The 12,828-nt window shown below is 42.9% G+C and overlaps 1 protein-coding gene across 1 annotated transcript; it reads left to right on the top strand.

The window, feature by feature from the left end:
* The first annotated feature begins 383 nt into the window (after positions 1-383).
* PCDH20 (protocadherin 20) lies at positions 384-5,745 on the top strand. The gene is made up of 2 exons (XM_050978864.1): positions 384-446; positions 1,544-5,745. The coding sequence occupies exons 1-2, from the start codon at positions 396-398 to the stop codon at positions 4,238-4,240; spliced, it is 2,748 nt and encodes a 915-aa protein (XP_050834821.1). The 5' UTR covers positions 384-395; the 3' UTR covers positions 4,241-5,745.
* The last annotated feature ends 7,083 nt before the right edge of the window (positions 5,746-12,828 follow it).

Genomic DNA, 12,828 nt, shown 5'->3' with positions numbered 1-12,828 from the left:
CGCTTCCCTCCCTGCCCGCTGCCAATGTGCTCCCTGCCGGCTGCCCGCTGTGCTCCTTGCCCCGCTTCCCTCCCAGCCCGCTGCCCGCTGTGCTCCCTGCCCGCTGTGCTCCCTGCCCGCTGCCCAAGGCGCTGCCGCAGCCTCCACGGACGCGCCCCCGCGTCTCGCCCGCCCGCCCCCCTCCCGGCCGAGCCCGTGACTGTTCCCCCGCTCCGGCCCTTCCCGCGGCGGAGGGGGAGTGTCCTGGGCGGCGCGCACATCCCAGCCCAACCCAGCGCGGCGGCGGCGGCGGCGGCGGCGGCGGAATGGGCAGCCGCGGGGAGCAGAAGCGCCGGGCGGGCGGCGGAGCGGACGGGCTGCCGGAGCGCAGCCGGCGGCGGCAGCGGTGGCCGGGCATGGGGCCCCCGGGCGGTCGCGGCAGCTCCGGCGCCCGCGGCAGCCTGCAGGTGAGAGCCGGGCTGCGGGAGGGGGGGACGCGCCGCGTCCGGCCACCCGAGCCCTACTTCGCACGCAGCAACGAAATTGGCAACAAATTGGCAGAGAAAGCACCAAAAAAACAACCAAACAGGCAGACCGTGTATGCGTGGATATGTTTGTTGCGTCTTTTTCTCTCCAAAGATCAGGGCAGCCGCGAAAAGTTTATATTTGTTGCTGCTGCCGGCGCGGATTGTGGCAGAGAGCCGCGGAAAAGCGAATGGGTGATTAGAAAGACGGGAAGGAGGAAAAATTTCCTTCGTGGAGACGATGCCTGAAGTTACTTTCGGGGAGCTCCTTTCCATCTGTGGGTAGCGGGCGACACGCTCGCCAGCGCGGACAACTTGCTCCGCGCAGCCCCTCCGCTCCGCGGCTCCTCTGCGCAGCTCGCGTTGTCCGCCGGCAGCAGAGCGACCCTGCGGTGTGGCGCGGGGGTGGCCGGGGACCCGTTACCGCGGGGCTGGAGCCACCGGCTCCGCGACCGAGACAGGCTAGGACCCCCCAGGAGCGCGACACCTCCGCCGGGACCCCCGCGGGCTCCGCGGAGCGGGCCGCCTCCCCGCTGCACCGCGGGACCCGTGAACATGCGGGAAAAACAGCTTTCGGGACGGGGCTGGGGGAAGGGGCAGCGAGGGACGCGTTCCGCATTTGTGCTGTGGAAGGGGAAGGGGGCGAGCAAATGTTTGGGGATGTGCAAGGGGATGCCCCGGTTTGGGATGCGCTTGTTGTTGGGAGTAAAGGTGCCGCTGGTGAGATTGGCGAGCTTGGGGCGGGGGCAAGAGGGAAAATGGCACGTCGGGGCGCAAGTGCTGCTGGGGGGCGGGGGGAGGCAGGGTGCCCCGGGGCCATCCTGGCGCTGCGTATTTGCTGTGGGGGATGCAGCTGGTGTTGCCTGGAGGGTACAGATGGTGATGCCCTGGAAGTAGCTGCTGTACTGAGAGGATGGTGGGGAGAGGGAGGACGGCTTCATGTTGCAGATGCAGCACTCGCTGCTCGAAGTGGAAGTGGGGAGGCAGTGGGCGGGGGAATTGCCAGCCCTTCCTTACACCCCTATGCTTCTCTTTCTTAGCACTTGCTCCTCTTCCTGCTCTTCGTTGGGCCTTTCAACTGCTTTGCCAGTTACAGCCGCGCCACTGAGCTCTTCTACAGCCTCAACGAGGGGCTGCCTGCTGGGGTGCTCATCGGCAGCCTGGCCCGTGACCTGCGGCTCCCAACGGCTGGTGGCCAGCAAGCTGCATCTCTGCAGCCCCCACTCTCCTTCACCCTGGCCTCCCATGGCTTGGGCGGACAGTATGTGCAGCTGGACAACCGCTCTGGAGAGCTGCACACCTCAGCGGTGGAGATAGACCGGGAAACTCTATGCGTGGAAAGCAGTGGGGCCACCATCTTCGGGGGATCGGCTGCTGTCTCCTCTTCCTCCCCTTCGCCAGAGTCATGCCTACTGCTGCTGGATGTGCTGGTACTGCCACAGGAGTACTTTCGCCTGGTGAAGGTAAAAATTGCTATCCGTGATGTCAACGACAACGCTCCCCGCTTCCCTGTGCCCCACATCCGCCTCTCGGTGCCTGAGAATGCGCCTGTGAACACCCGCCTGGCTATCGAGCACCCCGCCCTTGACCCTGACATGGGCACCAATGGTGTCCAGACCTACCGCCTGCGAGATAACTACGGGGTCTTCACCCTGGATGTGGAGGAGAATGAGAATGGGGAGAGGACTCCCTACCTGATTGTTATGGGGGCACTGGACAGGGAGACACAGGACGAGTATGTGACAGTCATCGTCGCTGAGGATGGGGGGACTCCTCCACTCGTGGGCAGCGCCACCCTCACTATTGGCATCAGTGACATCAATGACAACTGCCCCCAGTTCAATGAATCGCAGCTCAACGTCACTCTCTATGGGAATTCCAGCCTAGGGACACACGTGGCTACTGTGCACGCGGTGGACATGGACCTTGGATCCAATGCCCAGATCACCTACTCCTACAGCCAGAAGGTCCCCCAGCCATCCAGAGACTTGTTCCATCTGAACGAAAGCACAGGAACGATCACACTCTCCACTAAAGTTGATGGGGACACTCCAAGGCTGCACAGGCTGATCATACTGGGCAACGGTCCTGGCTGTATTCCTGCTGTGATTACGGTGCTGGTGACCATCATCAAAGTCATGATGAGGCCCCCTGAAGTTGTTCCTCGTTTCATAGCTAATGAAGTGGAAGGGGTGGTCTACTTAAAGGAACTTGAGCCTATCAACACCCCCATAGCATTTTTTACCATCAAAGACCCTGATGAAAAATACAAAGTCAGTTGCTATTTGGATGGTGATGGGCCTTTCAGACTTTCACCGTACAAGCCATACAACAATGAATACCTGTTGGAGACCACGAAGCCTTTGGACTTTGAGACACAGCAGCTGTATGAAATCTCTGTAATTGCGTGGAACTCTGAAGGATTTCATGTCAAGAAAGTTGTCAAAATACAGGTTCTGGATGACAATGACAATTCACCAGTTTTCTCTGAACAGCTGATAGAATTGTCCATTGAGGAGAACAATGTCCCCAATGCTTTTTTGACCAAACTGCATGCTACTGATGCTGACAGCGGAGAAAGAGGGCAAGTGTCCTATTTCTTAGGTCCTGATGCCCCTTCCTATTTTGCTTTAGATAAAAACACAGGAGTTCTTACAGTTTCCACCCAACTGGACAGAGAAGAAAAAGAGAAATACCGATACACTGTCAAAGCAGTAGATTCTGGATTCCCTCCAAGAGAATCAATAGCAACTGTCACCATCACTGTATTGGATAAAAATGACAACAGTCCAAGATTTATCAATAAGGATTTCAGCTTTTTTGTGCCAGAAAACTTTCCAGGTTTTGGTGAAATTGGAGTTATAAGTGTCACAGATGCTGATGCAGGGCAAAATGGATGGGTTGCCCTTTCAGTTCTGAACGGAAGTGATATTTTTGTTATAGATACTGGAAAAGGAGTTTTGAGAGCTAAAGTCTCCCTGGACAGGGAGCAGCAAAGCTCCTACGTTCTGTGGATTGAAGCAGTTGATGGCGGTGATCCTGCCCTATCTTCTACAGCAAAAATAACTATCCTTCTTTTGGACATAAATGACAACCCTCCTTTGGTCCTGTTCCCTCAGTCTAATATGTCGTACTTGCTAGTCCTTCCTTCTACCCTTCCTGGCTCTCCCATCACTGAGGTCTATGCTGTCGATAAGGACACGGGCATGAATGCAGTCATAGCTTACAGTATCATAGGAAGAAGAGGCCCTCGACCCGAGTCATTCAGGATTGACCCCAAAACTGGAAATATCACCTTGGAAGAGTCCCTGATGCAGAATGACTATGGCCTCTATCGGCTGCTTGTAAAAGTTAGTGATCACGGCTACCCAGAGCCTCTCCATTCCACTGTCATGGTGAACCTTTTTGTCAATGATACCGTCAGCAATGAGAGCTACATTGAAAGCTTGTTAAGGAAGGAGCCTGATATCAGTGTAGAAGAAAAGCAGCCACAAATATCCATAGAGCCTACACATAAAAAAATGGAGTCAGCATCCTGCATGCCTACCTTGGTAGCTCTTTCCATAATAAGCTTGGGTTCAATTGCTTTAGTAACGGGGATGGGAATTTACATTTGTCTAAGAAAAGGGAAAAAGCATCACAGAGCAGATGAAAACTTGGAAGTACAAATCCCATTAAATGGAAGAATCAACCTGCACATGTTGGAGAAAAAACCAGTGGAGATTTCTAACATTTGATGTTTCTTTGTGTATAAGTCCAACATCTGAAAAACCCTGGAGGACACTAAAACACCTAGCTGTAGGTTGTATTGACGGAGGTGGAAATGAAGGACTGCTAATTTATAACTTAATATTATAATTGTAAATAGCTGTTTACAGTTTTTTAAATTCAATTTCAGTGTACAGCTTTTTTATGAAACGTTAGTAACTAACAGCTAGCACCCTGACTATAAAAACGTGGATGTCATTTCCAGCTTTCATAAATCAATAAGATCAGTGAACATAAAAAGGGTGAAGGTAAGATGATTCTTTTAAACTCAAGTTTTAAAAGTCTTTTTAACCACGAGAGGGCATCAGATGCTCCTGAGCAGGGAACTGTTCAAGGTACTGTCCATGAGATAAACAGAATATATTTTAAATATATTGATTTTAATATAAAATACCCATTGGCATACAGACATTTAACCACTACAAAAAAAAAAAAAAAAAAAAAAGAAAGAAATGTCTGTCCCGATGTATGTATAATAAAAAGAATAAATATGTTAAAATGCACTAGTAATGAAAACCAGAATGTTTATTACCTCACAAGTAAAGCTTGTACAGTAGGATAGAAGAGGCATTAACAAGAAGTGCAATTCCTGTTGAGCAAGAATGCAAGATATTGTAATGAGAATCTGAACTGCTGTGACATATCATTCATTTTTCTCCAGATTCCACTCTCATTATCATTTGCTCCAGCAATCTGCTGGTCATTTCTATGGAAAAATTATATTTAATATTTCCTAAAGCAAATAATGACAGAGCCCCCATCCTCATCCTCATAACCATGCCAGATGCAAGGAAGCAAGGGAATGGCTAAATCCTTAGTTGTCACAAAAGTGGTGGTATTTTTTTGTACTTTGAGCAATCTGTCAATAGTACTCCATCAGTTGGGTTGTGCAGTAGATTTTTGTTATGTGTTACTTCTGAATCTGATCTGCCAGATGAAAACAAAAATCACTTCACATTCTAAGGAATTGTAGGACTTTTTTTGTTCTGACTGTTGCTCCTTTCTGGATTGGTATTTCATGTGAAAGATCTTGTTTCTGACTTTTGGCGACCATTCCTGGCTCCTTTTCATTGGCTTTGATTTTGGATTAGATCCAGAATCTAACTTGTAAGACTGGTGGCATATTTTCTTGATAATTTATTCTTTGCTGTATCCTCTGCAACAAAGCAGCAATTTTATCAGTGATGTATTACTTTCACTTCATTTTAAGAGCTGAGAACTATCTTTTGTATGATGATTGCATCAAATTTCTCTGTGTGAACAAGATAAATTAGTGTTATGCTTAAAAATTATTATTTTGATTTCTTGCATCATATGTCTGTAATGTACCAAAAGTGTTTATATGTCTGCAAATTAAAGCTATATATTTTCATAATAACTTATTCTCTCTCTCCTAGAATTTTAATTATAAAGCTATAAATATTATTTCAGTTATAAGAAATGCATTTTTCACAAGTTCTTAGGTGCTGGCTCTCTCGTGTGACATGTCATAATACTTTCACAAATTAGTACATTTGAAAATCATTAATGACAGTTTATGCTGTGCTTCTTGAAATTACCAGCAAAGACAACTGTAGGTCAGCTGCTGTAAGTGGTGAGGCAGCTCATACCTGTTTTGAAAGTAGGGAATGCAATTTGAGGCAGTTTTTGATTTTTCTCTCTGTGACTGGCACATTACTTTATCTTGAACCTACTGAAATGTTAGGGTTTCTAATAGATACTGGTTGTACTTAGTCAAAATAAAAGTATTAGCATGATACCCATAATTTTGCCATCCTGGCTATAGGATTTTTTTTTTCAAGTTAGAATATTTTCTGTTTGGCCATGATTTGATAACTGTGTTTCATAAAATTTAATTCAGCCTGTCAGAGCTTTGTGGTCAATCACCTCTTTTCCTTTATTTTCATCTTATCAAAATATAAAAATGGTATGTATCCCTGAAATGCATTTGGCGCAAAAAGACTTTGTTACTTATCTCTGAAGAAAAATTACATTATATCTTTGGAAACAGCTTCAGTATTACATATACTGTGCATTGCTGTGGTGCTGAAGCTAGATCCTCTGCATTTTTCTCTTCAGTAAGGAGGCAAGGTAACTGAAAGACAGGATTCTTTTCATTGCTCTTCTCTTATTTCAATTAGCAGTCCAATATATTCTCAAGACAGTTTAAACAGGAGCCAACCCAAGACTTAAGAAATGCAATTAAAAAATAATCCTGATCCTTCAGTGTGTGTTCATATAACACTGGGCAGATGCTTTTATTCAGGTTTGACAAAGACATAGGCTTGACCCTGTTTGATTAAGCTTTGGTCGAACATGCTGTTCCTGTTGCCTTTTCTTTTTTTGTTTGTTTGTTTAGATGAAGCGTGTTCCTAATGCGCAATAAAACGCAATGTTACGAGCCTGTTAAAGCCAAAGCACTGCTCGTGAAGCATTTCACTCATGATTTTCTACACATTTAAAGAAAATGGGTTTAAAATCGCACCTGCAGCCGTACCAACACTTACTTGTACAGAGGAATTGATACTGAATAAGACCTTGTAGAGCACATTTTTTGCCTTCTGTGAGTAGTTTTTCTGTGGGTAATGTCACTGAAAATGGCAAAATACACAGTGGGCTGGATTTTTTACTCCTTATTTTGTGTCACTTAAAAAAAAATATACAGCTATTAACATCAAGCATAATAGTTAAACCTGCAATAATGAGCCTAAAAATGATTAAAAAACCAACAAAACAGGATTCTTACATTTGTAGAACCTGGGAATTTCTTCCTAAAAAATACTTTTTCTCAGCTGTAAAATTCTTCATACTGGCTGTATAGCAAACATGTTTCTGTTTCCAAAGTATCCCTTCCTGAAATTCCTTTCACATGAAAACACATTTTTAACGAGTATAACTGAACTAAATTAGACTCAGATATAAAAGGCCTATTTTATTACCACCTTGTGCAGTGCACTTGCCAAAATGTATGCAAATCTTGTTGACACTGGTAGTTGAGCTGGCACAAAAATAAATGTCTCATTCATTTACAGTATCCACTGATCAATCTTAGAGTGGGTGCCCTTTGTTCATTTTTATAAAAAATGAGATTGTCCTATGTCTTATGTTTCCAAAGTCTCCCGAACTTGCTATGCAAACACTTTTTCATTAGAATTAACAAATTAAAAAATGAAAGACAAGAAATGGGCAGTGAGCCCAGTGGCAGTGGACAGAGAAAATCAGTCTTCTCTTTCTCCTTCATTTTATTCTTTTTAAAGAACTCTTTGAAGTTATTGTTTTGATGCAAAACTAACCTAACACCTGGCTGAATATCAATAAAGGATGAGATGTAAGAGTGTAGAAAGGGAATTAGAGCTATTTCCTTTTTCTTGTGTCAAAAACTCAGAAAACATTTAATCATATGGTCATTTATTTCCATTTTTCAGTATCAGGGTTCAAACATGCAACTGTGCCACAGTCCACTGAGAAGAATGTACAAAGCTGCCACTCTCTTAGCAGGACATCCAAGGAGAGGTGCAATAGCATTAGATTTCATCTAATCTAATCATGATAAAGCCTTGGAGATAAATGAATTATCACCTTTTATTTTATAACAAAACTGAAAAAGGGTAGGTTTAGACTAGATATCTGGAAGAAAATCTTTACTGTGGGGATGGTGAAGCACTGAAACAAGTGGCCCAGAGAAGTTGTGGAACTTCATTCCTGGAAGTCTTCATGGCCAGGTTGGATGGAGTTCTGAGCATCCTGGTGTAATGGAAGGTTTCCTGTCCACACTAGAGGGTTTGGAAACAGGAGATCTCTAAGGCAATTTGCAACACAAACCATTCTATGATTCTAAGATTCCACAATCTATGGTGTATTACAATTTGAAACTCTGAAACTCTTAAATGGCTACCAGGCCTAAGGAAATCTGGGATCAAATTAAAACAGACTCCAACACAGCCTTGGAGGTGCAATCTCCAAGGCTTTATCATTATTAGATTAGCAAAACTTGGCCTCCCTGACAGCAGTGACAAACCCTTGATTACTGGCGGGGGTGTCATTGCAAAGTTTCTGCCCCTAACTGCTGCTTTGGGAAGATTGCCTTAAAGTACTCAAACACATGAATTTGGTGGGTAGCCCATGACTATTTCACCTCCTGGTTGAAAGCAGTGAACTTTCTGGGAGCAGTGGCCTGTGTCCCAAAATACCTTGCAGTTTGGCACAACTGCAGTTACAAGGCACCTCTGCCACAAAGAAATCATCAGCCTAATATGCAGAGTGTTTATTTTCATAATTAATGTGCCTTATCAGGGCCATGCTGAAAGCTGACTGCCACCTTCCCTCTACTATGCTTCTCACCATCTTCTTGCAGACATTAGTTTCTTTGTACATTCCTCTCATCTGTGTAATTTAGAGAGAAAAAAAATGCAAAAAAAATTAATCTTTTAATTAATTAGCCAGCTGAAACTAACAACTTTATTTAGACCACTCTTCTTCAGAGCTGGAGTTTGAGGAGCTATGCATGTTTAGCTGCATTACTGAAATAATTTGAGTTTAAAGAGATGTCTAGTGAAACTTAGAGTGGAAATAAACGTATTTGGCACCCTTGTTTCCTATAGGTTTGTATAGTATTAGTAGTTGCCCAGTGAGATAAAAGTTTCAGAAATTAATTTTATGCTCTATTTTAATAGTGTGAGAATTATTTTTAGGAAACTATTTGAAAGTTATTTGCAACATGTCATAATTTACAGTTTCCTGAGTTAAAACATGCAAAAGTACTTGTGCAGGCAGCATTGCTATTTCCTTTCCACTCTCTGTACCATACTCTACCAGCAGATAAGATAAAACTGTCATCTGCATTCTGAGATGGTGACATTCAAGGATTTTAGCTCACAAAGACATATGAAGTTATACAGCTCTGTTTTTCACATTATGGATGACAAAAATACTTTATTCTTATATGCAGATTGCTAACTAACATAATCTTTCTGGTATGTTCTATCTGAATGTTTCAGTGATTTCTGCTATATTTGCATTTTAGTTTCATTACACAGTGAATTTTAAAGGCCAAATTTCAACTCTCATTTTATTTCTGATGAGAGTACTTTGAACAGGTGCTTAGAAAACATTGTTCTGAATGAAGAAACGTTGAATCATTTATAATGCATTCAGTCATTTATTCCGCTGCTTGTAAAAACAAGTACAGGCTTACAGGTTGAAGTTGCAGGTTTGCATATTGCTAGCTAACACTGCTGCTAAGTAGCAAACACTTTAACTGAAATACATTGTTAGGGATTATTTCAACTGTTCAGATCAAGAGGACTCGCATTTTAAGCACCAAGTTAGAAGTTTGTCTATTCCCAGCAGCCCTGGCAGCATTAATTTAATGTAGTGTACTAACTATTCTGACCTATTTTCCATCTTCAAAGTTTGGGTGAAGTATTCATCCTCAGAGCAAGACAGTGAGATGAGAACTCATCTATTTGAGCATAACAGGAGTGACAGCTTGATTTCTGTATCTGTGTGCCAGAATCTAATGCTACCTGAGATGCCTTAAGGTATCCCCCCTGGCCTCGAGCTGCTCCTTGGGAGGAGTGCAGGCTTTCTCTCAATGAGCTGTCATAAATACCAGCTCAGTGCAGATGCTTTGGCTATTTTAGAAAGTGTTCAGTAAATGCTAATGTGTGTTGAATTGAGTCTTTGATGTGATTCATCTCCATATTTACGCATCTGTCTTGGCATGTCTACAGACAGGTATTGACCACTGAGCTCAGGGTCTGAGCTTCCACTATAATCTGTGAGTTTCATCAGCACAGGCAATAGAACTGAGAGTGCTTCAGTTTGTGCTAAAGTGGGAATCCAGGCAAGCTTTATCTGCTCTGAAAATCAGTATCAAGTGCTATCTAGATTGCCCTTGTGCGTCTCAAGATTCTGCACAGTGCTGTCAGGGAGTCTTGTGCCTTTCTAGAGTAGCAGCGAGGTGCCAGGAGAGCAAAGCAGCTAAAGATGATGTGAGAAAACTATGGATAGGCATGCATATCCCACATATGGTGGTGACACAGTGAGTGTATCACCCTTTCAACTCCACTGAGCAGAGCTTGACAGACTATAACAGGAACATAAAACATAGATCGGAGACATCTGATACTTAGTACCAGAGCCAAAAAAAAAGACCTGCAAGCCTAAAATGTAACTACTATCATAACTGACTGATAACTTCTGAAACCTAAATTCATCCCATGTAGTATTGCATGCAAATCACTCCTACAGGACACTGCAAAAGAAGGCGTACCTTTGATTTATATGATGGCAGAGCAGTCAGTGCTGAGGAGGTAAGAAAATTTTGTTATTTTTCAAGTGTTTTCAGTTGTGTATTTGGAACTGATGCTAGCAAGAACATTCTTTAGCCTTCTTTTGGAAACTGAGCTATTATTTTTAATATAAAGACTCAAATGTCAAAATCTTCCAAGGCTGAAGAGACAATCATGCTTTATCTACGAGAGAAGCATTGCATGGAAATGGAGGTACTTGGCCTTGAAACACCTCCAAAACTTTTCTTTATACAATCAGTGAGAGTTGAGGGGTGAGAAAACCAGGGAAAACACTGTTCTGTGCATTTTCCTCCTTGGCAAGCAGACTCTGGCATGCACACAGCTACACAAAAAATTGAAAATGTTAGCTTAGATATTTTTCAGACATAATAGTCTCCTCAATGGTCAGAATTTTTCAAACCTATTACCTTTATTTGTGCTGCCATCATATGAAAATTACAACCTCAAGACATTTATGGGATAAAGGTTGGTCATCCTCTGTCTAAGGTTCTATTTTCTGAGGAATGTGTTAATAAAAGGTCTGGCTGACAGGGTATGAAGCAGAAATGCTTCTCAGGATGTGTTCAGGACAGATGGAAATAGAAAAGAGCAGAAGACAGCAAGAATAAATAAATGCAGTCAAAATGAAAGGGTCCTTTTCTGAGATCGCACATGAGAAACAAAACTAAGTGGTCAGAAACAATAAGAAGAATATTTCTGGATGTACTGGATTTACTGAGTATCAGCAGTGTTAACCCTCCCCTTTCAGCAATTGCTCATCCTTTTTCTTAACCTCTAAGAATGAGAGCTTGTTGCAGAGCTTTAGGACCTCCTGACACAATCTACTAACACAAAGTATATTAAAAAGTGATTCACATTGTCAGCAGGCCACAATTGTATAGAGAAATCAAGGCTTTGAGTAGGATATCTTTAAAGGGTCTGTTTTATAATGATAACAGCATTCCCTTTTCCTGGTGCTTTTCTGTAGTGTTATTATATTGGCTGCATTCATTTTTGCTAACTCATGACTAAGCCGTATTATTACAAACATTTGCGTCTTCTCAGCCAATTTGGAAGCTGATACTGTGACAAATTTTTTCCTGTGAATGCCATTAAAGTAATGAGAACTTTTTTTGCAACAGTACACAAATAGCAGGTGTGCTTTTGTCCACACTTTCCTAAAGTGCATAATCATAGGGTAACCTTCTTCTTTATTAAAAGAATAAACATTTCATGACAATAGGACAAGAGGGTTCTGATATCACCCTGTGTTAATACACAGGTGTACATCCTGCAGATGTTTTTTTCAAATGGTTCCTTTGCATATCTCTGTAGAACTTGTAGAAGTCATCTTCTCATTTTGAGAGTGTCTTATTTTTTTGTTATAAGTGATAAGAGAAAAGCAAAGGCCACACAATTATACTGGTGTTCTCTTTTATTTGTTTCTGTTCACCTAGGTAAGTTTAGCTGGACTAAAACCGCAAGGATATTGTATTTGGGTTGCACCCAGATGAAGGAACGTAATGATGAATCTGACTCCATGTTCTCAGAAGGCCAATTTATTATTTCATTATACTATAGTATATTAAAGAATGCTATGCTAAACTCTACTAAAGAATATAGAAAGGGTACTTACAGAAAGTTAAAAAGATTATAATGAAAACCCGTGACTTTCCAGAGTCTGACACAGCTTGGCCCCAATTAGCCATTGAGTCAAAACAACTCACAGAGGAAGCCAATGAAACAACCACCAGTTGGAAAACAATCTCCAAACATATTCCAAAGGAGCAAACCACAGGAGAAGGGAATCAGAAAATTATTGTTTTCCTTTTTCTCTGAGGCTTCTCAGCTTCCCAGGAGAAAAATCCTGAGCAAAGGGATTTTTCCAGAAAATGTGAATGCCACACAAGGATGTTTGTCTTTAACTGGATTATCTTTGAATTTGAATTTTGAAACATCGTATAAAAAATTAGGCACCTAAAAAGTAGATTTGCAAATGTCTGAGAAAGCAGTAAAGGAAGGAAGCATGCAGGAAAAAAGAAATGTTTTGGAGTCACATTCAGTCTTGAAATTTAACAATAAGGTAATTAATGTATTAATCTCCTCAAGGATATTTTTCAGTTTTCTCAGACACAACGAAAGCAATTCAGTCCCTTCAGCTGTATGTACATGAGGCACACCCTCAGAGTCTTTGCTGCAGTCCTTTCAGGAGGTGAGTAACCTCATCTCTCACTAAGGTAAATCCAGCTTAAAAGTGTTCAAGT

This window comes from Serinus canaria, chromosome 1 (assembly GCF_022539315.1).
Source record: "Serinus canaria isolate serCan28SL12 chromosome 1, serCan2020, whole genome shotgun sequence".
Taxonomy (NCBI): Eukaryota; Metazoa; Chordata; class Aves; order Passeriformes; family Fringillidae; genus Serinus; species Serinus canaria.
Note: the sequence above shows the minus strand (reverse complement) of the source record. Positions and strands in the feature narration are given on the sequence as shown.